The sequence below is a fragment of the Oryctolagus cuniculus genome, chromosome 12 (genome assembly GCF_964237555.1).
Source record: "Oryctolagus cuniculus chromosome 12, mOryCun1.1, whole genome shotgun sequence".
NCBI classification, from domain to species: domain Eukaryota; kingdom Metazoa; phylum Chordata; class Mammalia; order Lagomorpha; family Leporidae; genus Oryctolagus; species Oryctolagus cuniculus.
This window is the reverse complement of record NC_091443.1, coordinates 54338493-54358294: the sequence shown is the minus strand read 5'-3', so window position 1 is coordinate 54358294 and position 19802 is coordinate 54338493. Positions and strand designations below refer to the sequence as shown.

The 19802-nt window shown below is 47.2% G+C and overlaps 1 protein-coding gene across 3 annotated transcripts in view; it reads right to left on the bottom strand.

Moving 5' to 3' along the window:
- Window positions 1-17352, bottom strand: part of TEP1 (telomerase associated protein 1) — a 49276-nt gene extending 31924 nt beyond the window's left edge. For 2 of the 3 annotated variants that reach the window (XR_011380826.1, XM_051822585.2), the window contains exons 1-9: window positions 16699-17352; window positions 6992-7402; window positions 5790-5975; window positions 5383-5517; window positions 4023-4184; window positions 3439-3600; window positions 3092-3169; window positions 838-962; window positions 477-634 (exon numbers count right to left, since the gene is read on the bottom strand). Coding sequence is in view for 2 of the 3 variants with exons in the window: in XM_051822585.2 (XP_051678545.2) it covers window positions 477-634; window positions 838-962; window positions 3092-3169; window positions 3439-3600; window positions 4023-4184; window positions 5383-5517; window positions 5790-5975; window positions 6992-7402; window positions 16699-16962 (1681 nt within the window). In the remaining variant the exon portion in view is untranslated. Of the gene's footprint in view, window positions 1-476; window positions 635-837; window positions 963-3091; window positions 3170-3438; window positions 3601-4022; window positions 4185-5382; window positions 5518-5789; window positions 5976-6991; window positions 7403-16640 lie in introns of all 3 variants that reach the window. The other variant, XM_051822584.2, reaches the window with a different exon arrangement.
- Between the last annotated feature and the right edge of the window lie 2450 nt (window positions 17353-19802).

The window sequence follows — 19802 nt, the reverse complement described above, 5'->3', positions numbered from 1 at the left end:
GGAAAGGCAGTGGAAGACGGCCCAAGAACTTGAGTCCCTGCTACCCATGTGTGAGACCCAGATGGAATTCCTAGCCCAAACCTGGTTGTTGTCATTTGGGGTATGAACCAGCAGATGCAAGATGTGTGCTGTGTATGTGTGTGTGTGTGCGCGCACACACGCATGGATCTGTCTCCCCACCTCTCTCCATCACTCTTTCAAATAAATAAATAAACAAATCTTAAAAGCAAAAATAGACTGCAAATCACTTAACCACATCTGGAATAATAATCCATCTATAACACCAACACTCCTCAAAGCAGGCTCCCCTGTCTACTTCAGTGTGGTAAATGGCAGACCTTCTGAATCTAATCATCTTCAGTGGTATAACTAGCAGGCGAGAGAATAATTGCATCACATCATGGAAATCTACTCCATGTCTAAAACGTATGAATGGGAGAGAGAAGACGAGAGCGTGATGGTCAAGGTCACCATACCGATGAGTTCCTCCCAGACGGAAGCTTTGTTGCCCCGCAGGCTCAGCTCCCTCTCCCAGGTCTCTGGCCTAGACAGCTTCATCCGCTTCCCAGCTCTTCTAGAATCCCATGGTCCAGGAAGGCGACTTCGAGAAAAGAGCTGTAGATTGGAGGGGTACCTGCATCAGAGAAAGAGTCTATCATTTCAAAGCCAGCAGGAGCAAAAAGGAAAGATGAGTTACCCAAATGCAGCTAGTCATTCACAGCCCGCGTCTACACAAACACACGTCCCTAGGGTTGACAGCTACTAGAAGTGGGGCCATGATGTGGAAAAGCCACGGGGTTACCTACGTGGAGTACACGGGCAGGGCTGGCTTCTCACCTGTAGCCCAGCAGGGCCTGGACAAGCTCAGCAGGCTCCTTGATACGCAATCGCTGTACCAGCTTCTTCAGGGTGAACCTCGGTGGAAGCTTCTTCGTTTTCACTGCACTGTAGGCTGCCTCAAACTGTGGAAATATCCCCAGTTCCACGGGGGTCATTTCACCCATGACCTTGGACACTTTCTTCAGAAAGTAGAGCCTAAGATCATGCTGTACCTATGAGGAATTTCTTTCTCCCAAGTGGTTTGGGCACAGAGTAGAAAGAGAGGGCCAAAGCGTCCAGCAACAAGAACACCCATGATGAGCACAGGGCAGCAGGTCTTCGGGGTCACTGCGCCTCACTCCCACAGGCTGAACTGTCAGGGGTTAACACAGGGTGGTTGGCTGCGAAAACAACATGGGGATGGAACTAACAGAACATCCCTGTTGGGGGGCGGGGGAGCGGTGCCTACCTGAACAGATTAATGGAAGCAATAGCACAATGTAGGCTGTGAGGAATTAAAAAGCTGCGAAGAAGCTGGCTTTCAGAATCTTCTACAGTGAAAGAGCTAAGTGCAGGATACATGAATAGGAGGAAAGCACCAGGTGACCAACTGAGAATGTGTTTTTTTCTTCTAATAGGAATTTATATTTTCCTAAAAATGTTTTAATCATGATGATGGTGGTGGTGAGAGCTAACGCCAATGTAGTATCTGGCATTATTAGCAATATTTAAATACAGTAACTGATGTAATCCTCAAAACAATCCAACAGTGTAGGTTCTACTATTAAGCCCATTGGACATATGAGGAAATTGAGAGGTTAGGTCCTTTGACCACGGTCTCACAGCCAGCAAAGGGCAGAGGTGAGATGCAATTCCAGGTGATCTGAGGCCAGACTATATGCTCTTAACTGCTAAGCCTCATTTGCCATAAAAGTAAAAGGTTTTGTTAGTTTTTAAAACTTCCTTTGGGGCCAGCGCTGTGGGGTTGCAGGTAAAGCCGCTGCCTGCAGTGCTGGCATCCCATATGGTAGCCAGCTTGAGTCCTGGCTGCTCCACTTCTGATCCAGCTCTCTGCTACGGCCTTGGGCCCCTGCACAACTTGGGCACCTGCACCCACATAAGAGACCCATAAGAATCTCCTGGCTCCTGGCTTCGGATTGGCACAGCTCCTGCCATTGCAGCCAATTAGGGAATGAATCAGCAGATGGAAGACCTCTCTTTCTCTCTCTCTCTCTCTCTCTCTCTGCCTGTCTCTGTGTAACTCTTTCAAATAAGTACATTTTTAAAAATAAAATTTAAAAAAAAACTTCCTATGGAAGGCAGATATATCATAACCTTTTTTTCTATCTTTTTTGCATTTTGCTTGAAAAGCAGAGGAGAGGAAAGGACAGAGTGGGGGAGACAGAGAGAGAAAGAGAGGGAGAGAGAGGAGGAAAGAGAAATCCTTCATCTACTGGTTCATTCCCCGAATGCCCACAACAGCCCAGGCTGGTCCAGGCTAAAGCCAGGAACTCCATCTGGATCTCCCACATGGGTGGCAGAGACTCAACTACTTGAGCCATCATCTACTGCCTTCCCAGGGTACACAGTAGCAGGAAATGGATCAGAAGTGGAGCTGGATCTCAAACCAGGCACTCCAATGAGTTGCAGGCATCTCAATCACTGCCTTAAATGCCTACCCCTCATTATTTTTTTTAAGGATTTATTTATTTATTTGACAGGTAGAGTTACAGACAGTGAAAGGGAGAGACAGAGACAAAGGTCTTCCATCTGCTGGTTCACTCCCTAAATGACCACAACAGCCAGAGCTGCGCAGAGCCAAAGCCAGGAGCCAGGAGCTTCCTCTGGGTCTCCCATGCAGGTACAGGAGCCCAAGCCTGGGCCACCTTCTACTGCTTTCCCAGGCCACAGCAGAGAGCTGGATCGGAAGAGGAGCAGCTGGGACTAGAACCAGCGCTCATATGGGATGCCGGCACCGCAGGCAGACACTTAACCCACTGCGCCACAGCGCCACCCCTCATTATGTTTTTAACTCACTTATCCAACTAGACATTTGACCTGTCAGTAAAATATATTACCAAGGAGAGTGAAATGGCAAACAAAAGGAAAAAGAGCTCCCCCCAGTACTCTTAAAGCCTGATTTCCAATCATGTCTGAGAACCCCCAGGCAGGAAATGGGCTTGCACCTACTGTACCCACCATGAGTACTTCTAAATGTCAGTCCAGAAAAGATGTTACATGCACACATGCACCCCCGGGACAAGGGATTCACCTTCCTCTGTTCTGGTTTCAGAAACGAAAGGCAAAATGGCAAGTTCCTCTCTGTCTCAGAAAACGCAGGCTTTGTCTTCTGTAGGGACAAGATAAGCAGTTCAAAATGAAAAGGAGGTAGTCCCTGGAGAACCCCATTCCAATAGCCCTGGGGCTCTACTTCTGCCTAGAGGAAGCCGGCCAGCAAGGAGGCCAGACCTGCACTCCCACCCCCAGCCCCGCCCAGCTCCTCCTTTGTCCAGGACCACAGCAGATCTCAGTGTGGAACCCCCTGCCCCACTCCCCCGGGGTCAGCCTGCTCCTGTTCTTCCCCAAAGGAAGGGACCTGATTGTGAAGCAGACACTGACCGGAGGGCGGGGCGGCCGGTGCGGGCGGCTCTTAGCCCGGTGCTTGCGAGGGTTGTACTTGGCCAGCTGATACTCATCAAACTGGGCAAATTTGTCTGTCATGGCAGCACGGAGGCAGGCAGGCAAGGATACCAGCTTGTTCTCAGCTTCTTCAGCCAGGCTCTGTCGCAGAGAGAAGACCATCAGAGGCAAGACCCAAACAAACCCTCCGAAATGAAACAAGGCTGCTTCCTGGGTTTCTAGGACAGCACACAGTAGGGAGCAGATTTCCAGCCGCAGCTCTAAAAGTCACAGTTTCCGAGGCACTGGGTAAGTCAGCAGGCTTCTCTGATTCACGTTTTCTTCATTAAGAATGTGAGCTCCAGAAGAAGATGGAGTTCGTCTCAGACTTTGGTCCAGACCCTGTCGTTCGTATTCTACCTGCTGGGTAACCGCACCTGGTACAGGCAAGAAGCTGTCCCATCTGAGCCATGAGGTTGAGCAGAGGTAAAGGGAAGCCAGGCTGTCTGTGTGTTCTCCCGGGATTCACGAGCAAAGGAAAGGGAACCCAGTGAGGGCCAAGGGCAGGGACCTGAGTGCCATACCTGGTAGAACTCAGCTACTTGGATCCAATCAGAAGGCAGCTGCACAGTGGCACAGAAATATCGGCGCAGGTAGGGGCGGCAGGCTGGCAAGAAGGCAGCAATGGCCAAGACTTTGTTGGCCACAACCCGGATGTTCAGCTGTTGCCTGGTGTACAGAGCTGCCTGGGCACAGCGGGAGGGGAAGGTTGGCTTTCCAGCCACTTCAAACATAGCTTCATGCCCTGACCTAACTTGCTTTATGGATCTGCATGCATAAAACCTTTCCTGACCCCTCCAGATTGTCCATAAAATATAAACCCAAGGGCTTCTGGTTTGGCATTCTAAGTCCTCCATATCTACCCAGGATATAAATCACTGATTAAACCTGGGGGCCAACATTGTGGTGCAGCGGGCCTGTGACACCAGCATCCCGTATGGGCACTGGTTCACGTCCCGTCTGCTCCACTTCTGATCCAGCTCCCTGCTAATGGCTTGGGGAAAGCAGCACAAGATGGCCCACACGCTTGAGCTCCTGCCACCCATGTGGGAGATCACAGCAAAGCTCCTGGCTTTGGTCGGAGCCAGCACTGGCTGTTGCAACCATCTAGGGAACGACCAGTGGATGGAAGATGTCTCTCTCTCTCTCTCTCTCTCTCTCTCTCTCCATAACCCTTTCAAAATAAATAAATACATAAATAAACCTGCTGTCTTCCAAAGCATCACAGAAAATTTCTCCCCACTTTTCTAATTCTGAAATAGTCACTGTCTACTACTCCAGGTGAAATTTTTTTTAATTTATTATTTGAAAGGCAGAGTTTTGGAGAGAGAGAGGGAGAGAAGAGAGAGAGAGAGACCTTCCATCTGTTGGTTTACTCCCCAGATGGATGCAACAGCTGGGGGCTGGGCTAGGATTAAACAGGGAGCCCAGAACTCCATCTGGGTCTCCCACACGGGTGACAGCCATCTTCATTGCTTTCCCAGGCACATCAGTAGGGAGCTGGATTGGAAGCCAGGACTCAAACCGGTGCTCATATGGATGCCAGCATTGCAGGCAGCAGCTTGACCCTCTGTGTCACAACACTGGACCATCCAGGGGCATCCATAGGAAATTTAGGAAAGCATTTCAGCTCTAAGTTTCATTACAACTATTGGTTTGACCCACAGGAAGAGCAACCTAGTGTACTCTTTCCCAACCTCTTTTTTCTCCACTCTTGACAGAACCTCAGGACTATACTTCAGACTCACCCAGGGATCCTATTTCCTCCCTACATGGAGCTTCTTCCACCCCCAACAGGAAGCTAGGAGCCACTCCCGCATAAACTAGACCACAATCCCCATCTCCCGGCTTCCCACTCCCGCTCCCTGCTTCACACCACAGTACCTTGAGGATGAACTCGGGCTCCAAAGGGGCAAGTTCCCTACACACTTGAAGGATGAAAGCCTGTGTCATTTCAGTTCCAGTTTTCATATTCACATTGGAGGCCACAGTAGAGCACAGCAAGCTCATTAGAATCATCTGGGAATTTGGGAGAAGAAGGAAGGACAGAGATAAGGACCAACGTGAGCATCCACACAGAACAACTGAGAATCAAGGACACAGAGCACGGGCCTAGATTGGGGAAGATGCTTGTCCAACCAGGAGGTTACAGAAGGGAATTAACACATGAGAAGAGTGAGCTGGGTAGTCCCCTCCTTCCCCTTCCATCCGGGGAGGGGTCCTGGCTCAGGTCCCCTTTCCACAATCTCCCTCCACCACCATCAACCTCTCCCCGACTCTGGAAGCTTCACCTTCTTTTCCTGAAGAATCTGGTCAGTGGGCTCAGGATGAGACGCAGCGTCCTCAGACGTGAGCTTCAGAGCCAGCTCCTCCACCTCCTCCTTCTCTCCCAGGCTTAGACGGTAAACAGGCATCTGGGCCTCTGGCCCTTGCATCGCTTCTGACTTTTTATTTTCTTCCAAATAAGACCAACGACCCTGGAGAGGGTGGCAGATTTAAATCAGAGGAAGCACCCACAGACCTTCTCGCATTCATGGGTCTGAAGGTGGCTCTCAGAAATACATAGGAAGGGCCCACTCCTCTAGCCTCACCCACGAACTCCTCTCCCTTCACAGCCCAGCACTGCTCTGTCCTGTCCCTGACCAAGTGCTCTCTCACTGTTGCACACCCCACCCCAACTGTTCAACCTCGTGAACTTGTGCTCAGATGCTCTGTGGTCTTCCCCCACAGCTTCATCTCCCTATTGATGTCCTAGTCTGGAAGCCTAGACCCCTTCCTATACCTCCTAGGATGCTATTAAAATGTTTTTGGAGTCAGAAGAAAAAGAGCCAAATCCCCTGTCAATCCTCCAGCAATCATGGGCTTAGTTGAACCTCAGCTTTCTCCTACTTCATGGGACTGTTGGAAAAATGAAATAACAACATATCTATAACTCTTTACAAGTTCTAAAGCCCTAAATCAGTGTGATATGGAAGTAGTTATAATTGTGACAATGACCCTGGAAGCTAGATTTTCATTCGCTCATTTTCATGAGCAAATTAAGGCCATGAAGGGGTTGAGTCTTTACAAGGTTGTGTAGTTTTTAACTGGCAGAGACAATGTGGGGCTCAGGTTCACCTTTTCCCTCAGTCAAAACACCAGGTCTGTAAGAAGCAATGTGTGCTTGTCTACTGATTCTCATCGGTGTGCTACGTGTGGACACATGCTTGCACATGCATAAAGAAGTAGGCCACATATGTGTCTCATGTCTGATCTCAAAAGCCCCTGATTAACACTGCTGAAGCTCTCTGGTGTTCTAAGGACAGGGCCTATTGTCCAGAATCTCTAAGCTTAATATACAATGAGTAACAATGCTGATGAAGACATTCCCGGGGAGAAGGCATCTCAGGAAGAGGCTCTAAGGAAGCGGCACATGGGGAAACTGAGGCACTGCGAGCCAGAGATGAGTACGGCAGACGTAGCTGGAGTCGAGACAAGTGCTTGGAATAATTACCAAAGCTGCCTCCCCAGCTTTCTCTGTGGTAGAGATGGTTTTCAGGGCCTTGGGACAGGTCCGAGGATCCAGTCCCTCAGAGAGACACCGAGACTTCCAGGTGGGAGGCTCAGAGACCAGGCAATTTCTGGTGTTCAGGCTGCATAAATCAGCTTGCATCATATGCGGGATCTGGAGACACTGAAGCAAGGGGCTGCCAGACACAGTGCTCTTGACGTTGGAGATGGTGGCCAGGCACCGGTTCTCCAAGGAGAGGATGTCCCGGTAGGCAGACATATGCCCGTGTGGTTTCTCCATGGTCTTCAGGTCAGGAAGTGTGGCCAGACACCGGTTCTCCAAGGAGAGGATGTCTGGGTTGGCAGACATGTGCCCATGGAGTCTCTCCATGGCTGCAGTCCAACTAGCATGAGCCTGGAAGGAAAGAAAGAGAGCTGCTGAGCACTGGTTGCACTGGGAATCTGTCTTCCCCATGGCCCTTCTGGGAACACCAGTCACCTGCAAGCAAAGAACAACCAACACTTCTTTTTCCCAGGACCGGGCTCACCTAAGGAGTTTTCTAATGGAGGGGGGTAGGAAAAAGGTAAGGCATTTAAAGCAGGGAAATCACACACACACACACACACACACAGCAATGATGGCTGAAAAGGAAGGCCCTTTCTTCTACGAGGGAGTAAAGGAATCCCCCTCCTACGTGGCGTGAGTTCAACTCAGTAGAGGGGTCTTGATTATAATCTGGACTCCGGACTCTTAACTCCAGAAAAGCACATGTTCGTTCAAGTTGTGTGTACTCCTATCTCAGCTTCCTTGCCTCCTGTTCACTCTTCAACCCTAAATGGGATTTTGTCCCCATAGTCCACCAACACTGTCCTCTTGGGTAACCAATGACTTCTTATGATTACCATGAATAGACACATCTTGATCCTTACTTACCTCACTCCTCAAATACCGTATGACACTGCTGATCACCTGCCACTGAAATTCTCTCTTCCTTTGCCTTCCATGATCCTACTCTCTGGATTTCCCTCTTACAACTCCAACTACATTTTCTTGAGAGTTCTTTCTTTGCCATTTATTAAATGTTCTGTACCTTACATTTCTATTTTTTTAAATATGTATTTATTTATCTATTTGAAGGGCAAAGCTCGGGGTGCGGGGGCAGAAGAGACAGAAAGAGAGAAATCTTCCACCTGCTGATTCACTCCTCAAATGGCTGCAACAACCGAGGCTGGGCCAGGCTGCAGCCAGGAGCCAGGAGATTCCTCCGGGTGGCCCACGTGAGTGCAGGAGCCCCAGCACTTGAACCATGCCTCCATTGCTTTCCCAGGCACATCAGTAGGGAGCAGGATTGGAAGTGGAGCAGCAGGGATTCGAACTGGTGCCCAAATGGGATGTTGGTGCTGCAGGCTGTGGCTTAACCCACTGTGCCACAGCGCAGGCCCCACAGTTCTATTCTTTTTCTATACATTCTTCTGGGGTGGTCCATCTACTTTGTAGCTCCAAATAATACTTCTGTGCTGGCAGCCCACAAGTTCATTCCTTGACCTAAATTTGACCTCGTGAGCCGAACCTCAATAGCCCGAGACACCGGCAAGCAAGCGGAGAGAGGAAACTAGAGGGAACGACCCCCGGCGGGGGGAAAGTTCACCAGGCTAACTGGAAGAGAGAGAGAGAGAGAGGAAAAAAAAAAAGGTGACTGGTACGGACACTGGTTTCTCTCTCTCCGCTCACCTCTCAAGGGCGAGCAAGACAAAGAGCAGGCGCCATCTTGGACATACGTCATAAGCAGAGCAACCTCAGGTCTGCACCGGCCCTGAGCCTAGCAGAAAAACCTGACTCTGGGTGGGGCGAATTAACAGGAGATTAGGACCTAGTAAATTTGTGGTGCTACTGAACTGAGACTGTGAAAAAAAAGATGGTGGGGGAGAGAACTCACGGAATTCACGTGAGCACTCTCCAGAGACGCTACAATTCCGTAACTTTGGCAACCCAGTGGGAGACTGAAGGAGAATTTGAGCCCACTCTGAGGGCCGAACAGATTCCCTGTGTGGTCCTCGGGAAAGAGCTTCTGATCTCTGGCTCCTGTGGGTATATCATTTGCCTGCTAACTACCTCCAACTTCGTTCAGCTGTGTGGAATTACTTCCCTTTTGAATCAAAAAAAAAAAAAAAAAAAAGAGAGAGAGAGAGAGAGATTTACCACGCCTAACCTGGGAGTGTCACCTTTGGCACACCAAACAGAGCTCTCAGGCCACACCCATCTCAAGCCCTAAGGCTCCATCAAAAACAGATAGTCCACTTAACCTAGAGTCATAGTATAACAAGAAAAAGCACCACAGTGAAGAAACCAAATATCTCCAATATGCCAAATAACAAACGCAAAAACCGAGGTAATAAAAACAAGGAAGTCACCATGACGCCCTCAAATGAAAAAGACACCCCAATTCAAGATTATGATGATGATGACATAGAAGAAATGCAAGAAGCAGATCTCAAAAAATTGATAAGAACATTAAGAAGTTCTCAAAAACAAATTCTTGAACTACAGAAATCCTTAATGGACAAGATAGAAAATCTCTCTCGTGAAAATGAAATATTAAGGAGGAATCAAAATGAAACGAAACAACTAGTACAACAGGAAACTGGGATAGTGACTGAAGTGAAGAATTCAATAGATCAAATGAAAAACACAATAGAGAGCCTTACAAACAGAATGGGTGAAGCAGAAAAGAGAATATCGGACTTAGAAGACAGAGAACAGGAAAGGATACAGTCAGACCAAAGAAAAGAAGAGGAAATTAGAAATCTAAAACATATTGTTGGGAATCTTCAGGATACTATTAAAAAACCCAACATTCGGGTTCTAGGAGTTCCTGAAGGCATGGAGAGGGAGAAAGGATTAGAAGGCCCTTTTAGTGAGATATTAGCAGAAAATTTCCCAGGTTTGGAGAAGGACAGAGACATCCTAGTACAGGAAGCTCACAGAACCCCTAATAAACACGACCAAAAGAGATCCTCACCACGACACATTGTAATTAAACTCTCCACAGTGAAACATAAAGAAAAGATCCTAAAATGTGCAAGAGAGAAACGTCAGATTACTCTCAGAGGATCTCCAATCAGACTCACAGCTGACTTCTCATCAGAAACTCTACAAGCTAGGAGGGAATGGCGAGATATAGCCCAGGTACTAAGAGAGAACAACTGCCAGCCCAGAATATTATATCCTGCAAAGCTATCATTTGTGAATGAAGGTGAAATAGACTTTTTATAGCAAACAGAAATTGAAAGAATTTGTTGCCACTCGTCCAGCCCTGCAAAAGATGCTTAAAGATGTGTTACACACAGAAACACAGAAACACGGTCATCAATATGAAAGAAGGTAAAGGAAGGAAACCAAGGAAGGAAACCTCACAGCAAAAGATCACAGGGAATTCAAAGCATATATTAGAACTTATCTTTGGCAAATGGCAGGGCAAAGTTACCACTTATCATTAGTCACATTGAACGTGAATGGCCTGAACTGTCCAGTTAAAAGACACCGATTGGCTGATTGGGTTAAGGAACAAAACCCATCTATTTGCTGCTTACAAGAAACACATCTTTCCAACAAAGATCCATACAGACTGAAAGTGAAAGGCTGGAAAAAGATATACCATGCAAACAGAAATGAAAAAAGAGCGGGCATAGCCATCTTAATATCGGAAAACATAAACTTTACCACAAAAACTGTTAAGAGAGACAAAGGGGGCACTACATAATGATTAAGGGATCAATAGAACAAGAAGATATAACAATTATTAATGTATATGCACCTAACTACAGGGCACCAGTTTATCTAAAAGATTTATTAATGGACTTAAAGGGAGACTTAGACCCCAATACAATAGTACTGGGGGACTTCAATACTCCACTCTCAGAAATAGATCAATAGGACAGAAGGTAAGAAACAACGAAATCCAGTCATTTGCAACAAAATGGAGGAATCTGGAACACATCATGCTAAGTGAAATAAGCCAGTCCCAAATGGACAAATACCATATGTTCTCCCTGATCAGTGACAACTGACTGAACACCAAAAAGGAAACCTGTTGAAGTGAAATGGACACTATGAGAAACGGTGACTTGATCAGCATAGCCCTGACTGTTAATGAACAACTTAATACATTATCCCTCTTAGCCGGCGCCGTGGCTCAGTAGGCTAATCCTCCACCTTGCGGCGCCGGCACATCGGGTTCTAGTCCCGGTTGGGGCGCCGGATTCTGTCCCGGTTGCCCCTCTTCCAGGCCAGCTCTCTGCTATGGCCAGGGAGTGCAGTGGAGGATGGCCCAGGTGCTTGGGCCCTGCATCCCATGGGAGACCAGGAAAAAGCACCTGGATCCTGGCTCCTGCCATCGGATCAGTGCGGTGCGCCGGCTGCAGCGGCGGCCATTGGAGGGTGAACCAACGGCAAAAGGAAGACCTTTCTCTCTCTGTCTCTCTCTCTCACTGTCCACTCTGCCTGTCAAAAAAAAAAAATACATTATCCCTCTTAGTAGTTTTTTTGTCTGTTCTACTTAATATGACTGGTTTAATTCTGTAATTAATACACAGTTATTCTTAAGTGTTGAAAATTAACTGAAATGTGATCCCTGTTAAACATAAGAGTGGGAATAAGAGAGGGAAGAGATGTATAATTTGGGACATGCTCAAGCTGACTTGCCCCAAATGGTAGAGTTAGAAACATACCAGGGGATTCCAATTCAATCCCATCAACATGGCATGTACCAATGCCATCTCACTATTCCAAGTGATCAATTTCAGTTCACAATTGATCATAATGAAAGGACTAAGAGTCAAAGGGAGCACATAAACAAGTCTAGTACCTGCTAACACTAACCGATAGAATAAATAAAGGGGAGAGTGATCCAACATGGGAAGTGAGATACTCAGCAGACTCATAGAATGGCAGATGTCCTAAATAGCACTCTGGCCTCAGAATCAGCCCTAAAGGCATTCGGATCTGGCTGAAAAGCCCATGAGAGTATTTCAGGCATGGAAAGCCAAGACACTCTGGCAAAAGATCTCTGTGAGTGAGATCCCAGTGGAAAGAACAGGCCTTCAAAGAAGGAGGTACCTTTCTCTGAAGGGAGGAGAGAACCTTCACTTTGACTATGACCTTGTCTAAACAAGATAAGAGTCGGAGAACTCAGAGGGCTTCCATAGTCTTGGAAACTCATGACTGGAGCATAGGGAGATTACTGATGCCATAGACAGGAGTGTCAATTGGTAAAGTCAACAACAGGAGTCACTGTGCACTTACTCCTCATGTAGGATCTCTGTCCTTAATGTGCTGTGCATTGAGATTTAATGCTATAACGAGTACTCAAACAATATATTTCACTTTGTGTTTCTATGGGGGTGCAAACTGTTGAAATCTTTACTTAATGCATACTAAACTGATCTTCTGTAAAAAAAAAAAAAAAGAAAAAAAAAAAAAGAAATTATCAATTCCCAACTTGACTCTCACTGGGATTAAACATGACAATAGGTCTGATCTGATTTCATCATCATTTAAAAAAAATCATCTATTATTTTTCACTTTATGTTTCTGTGTGGGAGCAAACTGTTGAAATCCTTACTTAACGTATACTAAGCTGATCTTCTGTATATTTAGATAATTGAAAATGAATCTTGATGTGAATGGAAGGGGAGAGGGAGTGGGAAAGGGGAGGGTTGTGGGTGGGAGGGACGGTATGGGGGGGAAGCCATTGTAATCCATAAGTCGTACTTTGGAAATTTATATTCATTAAATAAAAGTTAAAAAAAATCAACAACAGGAGACACTGCACTTACTCTCCATGTAGGATCTCTGTCCTTAATGTGTTGTACAATGTGAATTAATGGTGTAAGTAGTACTCATATAGTACTTTATACTTTGTGTGTCTGTGTGGGTACAAACTGTTGAAATCTTTACTTAATATATACTAAATTGATCTTCTGTATATAAAGATAATTAAAAATGAATCTTGATGTGAATGGGATGGGAGAGGGAGTGGGAGATGGGATGGTTGAGGGTGGGAGGGAGGTTATGAGGGGAAAAAGTATAATCCAAAAGTTGTACTTTGGAAATTTATATTTATTAAATAAAAGTTTTAAAAAAGTAAAAAAAAAAAAATTTGACCTCGGTTTCTCTTCCAAGCTTCTTAGTCTCATCCATTTGCCTGTTGAGCATTTCTACCTGGATGACACAAAGGCACCCAAAATCTGACACATTCCAAATGTATAATTTCTCCCTGCTCTTTCACCTGCCCCAAATGCACTCCCCCTATCTTGCCCCTTCTGTTTACAGGGGCTTGGAGGCAAGATAGACCTGGCTGGGGCCAGCACTGTGAGGTAAAGCCATCGCCTGCAGTGCCAGTATCTCATATGGGTGCTGGTTTGAGGCCCAGCTGCTCCACTTCCCATCCAGCTCTCTGCTGTGGCCTGGGAAAGCAGTAGAAGATGGCCCAAGTCCTTGGGCCCCTGCACCCGCATGGGAGACCCAGAAGAAGCTCCTGGCTCCTGGCTCCTGGCTTCGGATCCACCCAGCTCCAGCTGTTGCAGCCATCTAGGGAGTGAACCAGCAGATGGAAGACCTCTCTCTCTCTCTTTCTCTCTTTCTCTCTTTCTCTCTGCCTCTCTGTAACTCTGCCTTTCAAATAAATAAATTAATTAAAAAAAAAAAAAGAACAAATGAGGGAAGGCATATGAAGCACTTGGAGCAGTGCTTGACATTAGTAAGTGTTCAATGAATAGAAGTGATTATTTGTTATTTTTATTTAGTAGTAAACTACCAAATCCTATAAATTCTACACCCTCAATGTCTTCCAAATCTTCCAGCTCTCTCCATCCATCCTACCACCAACTCTGTCGCAATACTCTACTCCACATGGAGACACTGTATGTACAGCTAAGGCACACCCTTGACCTATAACCCACTTGCAGTGTACTAAATTACCCTTTTTATTATCTTTATCAAAATAAAAAAAAGTCCCATCCTGTTGGCTTATTTGCCTAGTTTTCTTTATTTCTTCTTACATAAATAAAACTCCCTGATGGGGGCTGGCGTTGTGGTACAGCGAGTTATGCCACCACCTCCAATAACAGCATCCCTAGCTGCTCCAATTCCAATCAAGCGCCTTGTAAAGGTACCTGGGAAGTCAGTAGAAGAAAGTCCAAGTACTTGGGCCCCTGGACCCATGTGAGAGACCCTTATGGGGTTTCAGGATCCCACCTATGGCCTAGCCCAGCCCTGGCCATTGCAGCTATTTGGGGAGTAAACCAGTGAAAGAAAGGTCTATCTCTTCCTCAATCTCTCTCTCTCTCTCTCTCTCTCTCTCTCTCTCCCTCCCTCTCTCCCTCTCTCCCTCTCTCCCTCTCTCCCTCTCTGTAACTCTCCCTTTCAAATAAATCAATCTTTAAAAATAAACAAATAGGGGCCGGTGTTATGGCTCACTTGGCTAGTCCTCCACCTGCAGCGCTGACATCCCATATGGGCACTGGTTGTTCCTCTTCCAGGCCAGCTCTCTGCTGTGGCCTGGGAGTGCAGTGGAGGATGGCCCAAGTGCTTGGGCCCTGCACCCCATGGGAGACCAGGAAGAAGCACCTGGCTCCTGGCTTTGGATCGGCACGGCGCTGGCTGTAGAGGCCACTTGGGGAGTGAACCAACAGAAGGAAGACCTTTCTCTCTGTCTCTCTCTCTCACTGTCTAACTCTGTCAAATAAAAATAAATAAATAAATAAATAAAAATAAACAAATAGGGGCCAGCACTGTGACAAAGCAGTAAAGCCTCCAGTTGAAGAGCCAGCATCCCATATGGGTACCGGTTCGAGTCCTGGCACTCAAGTGGCTGCTCCACTTCTGATCCAGCTCCCTGCTAATGTGCCTGGGAAACCAGCAGAGGATGGCCCAGGTCCCTGGGCTCCTCCTTTTCCAGATCAAACTGCTTTCTTCTCCTTCTTAAGGGCTTGAGTTAATAATCTATTCCTCCAAGGAAACTCTGCTGACACACAGCTCCCAGTCTGGCTAAGGTGGCTCCCTGGGTATTCTCAAACATGGCACTTCCCCCAACATAGATACCTGTTTGTCTTTTGTCCCACTAGATGATAAATTCCTGAGGACAGACATCTTTTTAGTCTGTTCACTTTTGTTTCTACACTTCCTAGTCAGTGTGGCTCAGAAACTTTTTTTTAAAAGATATATTTATTTATTTGAAAGACAGAGTTACAGAAAGGCAGAGGCAGAGAGAGAGAGAGAGAGAGAGGTCTTCCATCTGCTGGTTCACTCCCCAGATGGCCACAACGGCCAGAGCTGAGCCAATCTGAAGCCAGGAGTCTGGAGCTTTTTCCAGGTCTCCCTTGAGGGTTCAGAAGCCCAAGGACTTGGACCACTTCCACTGCTTTCCCAGGCCATAGCGCAGAGAACTGGATGGGAAGTGGAGCAGCTGGGAGTCGAACTGGTGCCAATATAGGATGCTGGCACGGCAGGCAGCGGCTTTTTATCGGCTGCGCCACAGCTCCACTCCTCAGAAGCTTTTGAGAACCTACTAAAAGCTATGAAGCTTTTTCACAGAAAAAAAAAAAAAAAAAAACTTGAGCATATACTGTCTTGTACTCAGTTTTCAAGGAGTCCACAAAGCACATTCATGGGTCTCCCAGGATCTCCATACACTGCAAAGTCAGAACCTTTGTGTGAAAGAATGCTTGACTTATACTATTAGGAATGTTATTTGCCTATTTATGTGAACAAAGGCTTCTCTCTCACTCCCATTTAAATATTTTGGGAGTAATACTGTAAAGTCACCCACTTCAACCTTAGCGTGAATGAGCACACAGACAGGAATGCAGACCGCTTCCAAGACTTGAAGGGACTAAGCCTCCAGGACCAGAAAGGGCAGTGATATCGCCCTGGACATCAGCGTGGACAGACACATCAAGCATGGTGAGCGCAGAGTCCTGTGCTGCTTCCTCATGACTCACTGGGTCTGTGTAAGGCCCCAAGGAAAGGCGTGGGGAATCTCAGAATCAACCCAAGACTTAACAAAAAGGGAGCAAAGAAACGAAACGCGAAAACAAAAATGGACAGAAAAGCAAGCAAAGTGAAAAATGTCTTGCACCCTTGCGAAAGGAGATTCGCCTGAACCACAATTGAAAAGCCAGCGTCTGCCCCATCTCAGCTTGAATTTTCAGAGCCAGCCACTTTGTACTCATGGTACCCTAAGTTTCAGCCACTTTCTATGTATGTACAAATATATGTAGTGCACGCCTCCACGCCCTCTGCTTCACACACAGGGGCTCATCCTGTAGACGCTATTCTGCGCCAGGGTATCCTGGAGACTTCGCTGTTGTAACACAGCCTCGCTCTTTCAGGGGTGGTCTCAGTGCGGCGTACAGAAGCACTCCCGGAGCGAGGTCATTACACACCCTCCTTGCAGTGATCGCACAGGACAAGGAAGTACGACACGCGTTCCCACTTGGTCTCTCTTCCTCCCTCCTCCTGCTGTGTCCCTCAGCGCCCTGTCCCTCCCTTTCCCTCGCCCTTCTGCTCTCTCGCTTTCCCTTTCACGCACCGCACCCCGACGCCGGCTGCAGCCACGAACCCGAGCCTCCGGCCCTTCTAGACCCTCGCTTACCGCCCAGCTCTCAGCCTCAGAGCCCAGCGCTCTGCATCGGGCGCCGGGCACGCTCTACCTGCGCTCGCACCCTGCCCAGAGCCACTGGGCGCTGGAGACGCTGGGTGCCCGGCGTGGGGGGGTCTCGGCGCTCCGCAGCAGGAAGCAAAATCCCGGCTGCGGGCTCTGCTTGCGCGAAGGGCGGCTGCGGGAGGAGGAGCCGGCGGGAATGGGAGGAGCCCGCGGGCCAGGCGGGGCGCTGCTGGGCAGAAGCCCGGCCCGCTGCGCCCATCTGAAGCCTTTCCTGGGCCCTGAACTGAGTTTGCGGCTGCTGTTGCTTCATTTTTCCCTCGCTGGTCCTCACTTCTCCTGAGAGAAGCCTTAGGGTTCCCTCTCTACCAAATGCGAGTTTCTTTCCTTTCTTTTATACCTTCAAACACCATTTCTGGAAAAAAAAAAAAAGTATTTGTGATGTTCCCTGCCTCTCTGATACTTTTTTCCACATACCACAGATGATTGGCTTCTAGATTCTTTTTTTTTTTTTTTTTTTTTTTTGGGCTTCTAGATTCTTAATTCGGGAATACAGACTTGAAATGGAAAGTCCAAAGCAATGGGCTGTCACCATGTGTAGACGGCAAATAGTTCAAGCAGGGTGAACTGGGCTCATGTCCCTCCCCTCCTCCAGTCTCCGGGGGATGACAGGAGAGATCTGTGGACTGCCAGTTACCTGTGTGGAGCCATCCTGAATGGCTCACACGGAGCTGTCCCTGAGAATGGAACCGTATTTAGCAGACAAGTGACACTTAGAATGATAATGCTGGTTCCCTTCTTACCCACACAGAACTGTGAGCGTGCTTCTTGGTGAGTCTAATCAAGAAACACACCAAAAGGCATTGTCACACAAAGCCATTTATTTGCGGCAAACAAAAAGACCTCAGGGAACCATTTCCAAAGCTGTAGTTTCCAGAGCAAGGGGGAATGACTATCTCTTATTTTAGGGAGAAAGGAACATACAAGAGGGGGAATTCTTATCACCACCTGTGTGGTGGAAGCTCAGAAACATGCCCCAGCAAACGTCACATATTACAGTAATAAGACCAGCTCCCCCTGGAGTGAAGCTCTTACTGTTAGAAGGAGGCAGAGGTGACCTTTGGAGAGCTGCTGACCCATCTGCCCCGGGTGGTGGCTGCTGATTTCATCTCTCCCCTGAATGCGACTGAAGACCTGAAATACAGCTTTGTTAAAATCAGTGCTTCAGGTCTCCAAGGAGTAGAAATAAATCACAACTAAGACTTTTGGGCTGCTCAGGGCGATGGCCAGTGACACCATGTCATGAAGAAGAGAGCTGAACAGATAGTAGCAGGGGAAATATGAGTCGCTCATGTGAAACTCACTAGCCGTCTTCTAGAAACTATCACTGCTTTCCGCAGGGACGAAGGTTTGAGTCTCAGGTAGCTGAGCTTCAACTCACAACTGGGGCATCCTGGCTTCTCTACTAAGTGAACCAGACCCCACCTTCCTTCCTTAGACGTCTCCATGATCACCCACCCCAACGGTCCCCACACTTCCTGCAGCAGATGGCGTGTTCATTCATGTACCCAGCAAAATCTGGATACTGAAACCCTAATCCCAACGTGATGGTATTTGTAAGTGGGGTCTTTGGAAGATAAAACGAGGGCATGAGGGTGGAGCCCTCATGAATGGGATCAGTGGTTTTACAGGGAGAGGCCAGAAAGCTAATTCACTCTGCCGTGTAAGAACACAATGAAAAGTCAGTCTGCAACAGGAAAGAGGGCCCTCACCAGAATCAGATCACACTGGCACCCTGATCTTGGACTTCCAGGTTCCAGAACTCTGAGAAATAAACGTTTGTTGTTTAAACCACTGTCTGTGGTAATTTGCATGGCAACCTAAACTAAGAAACCCCTTTTTAGTAGCAAATATTTTTATGCTGTTTATTATCCTAAAACACAATACATAAATTATGTAACTTACCTCAACACACATAATTTTAAAAATTAATAAAATGTCTTAAAGAGATCTAAAGGAATAGTAGTAGAGGAAGGTGACTTATTATTAAATGTCATGTGTTTATATATATAACTTCTTGGTCATAACATTCAAGAAGACACAATGTGGTATGCAGATGCTTGGTGCACATATCTCTATATAGAATCAGGCTGAGTATAATAACTATGGATATGGACGCAGAGTGATACAGGCATTTTATAATGGTGATTCAAAAACCTTAACAGATTTTCCAAATGACTGAATAACTTTTGGCAGATTTTCAACCAAAACAATGTATGACTATTCCTTATGCACATGCATAAAATGCTGTGTGTTCATATTGTTCCATGATTTTCAGGATACTTGCATTCCCAGAAAGTTCAATGTACATTAAAACTATGCATAAAATGCTTTGCGTTCATATTTTAAATGAAGTTAGAACCATGGGTTTCTTGTTTTGTTTTGCTTTTTTAAGATTTATTTGAGTTATTATTTTTTTTTTGACAGGCAGAGTGGACAGTGAGAGAGAGAGAGACAAAGAGAAAGGTCTTCCTTTGCCTTTGGTTCACCCTCCAATGGCCGCTACGGCCGGCACACTGCGGCCTGCGCACTGCGCTGATCCGAAGGCAGGAGCCAGGTGCTTCTCCTGGTCTCCCATGTGGGTGCAGGACCCAAGCACTTGGGCCATCCTCCACTGCACTTCCGGGCCACAGCAGAGAGATGGACTGGAAGAGGACCAACCGGGACAGAATCCGGTGCCCCGACTGGGACTAGAACCCAGTGTGCCAGCACCGCAGGCGGAGGATTAGCCTATTGAGCCACGGTGCCAGCCTATTTATTATTTGAGAGGTAGAGTTACAGAGAGAGAGAGAGAGAGAGAGAGAGAGAGAGAGAGAGAGAGAGAGAGAAAGGTCTTCCATCTACTAGTTCATTCCCAAATGGCTGCAACAACCAGGGCTGAGCCAGGCCAAAGCCAAAAGCATCACATGGATCTCCCATGTGGGTTGCAGGGGTCCAAACACTTGGGCCATCTTCCACTGCTGGGAGTGGAGCAGTTAGGAGATGAATGGGGGCCCATGTGGGATGCCAGAGTCATAGGCAGCAGCTTTAAGCACTATGCCATGATGTCAGCCCCACAGTGGTTTTCCCATGACTAAGTCGTTCAACATTGGA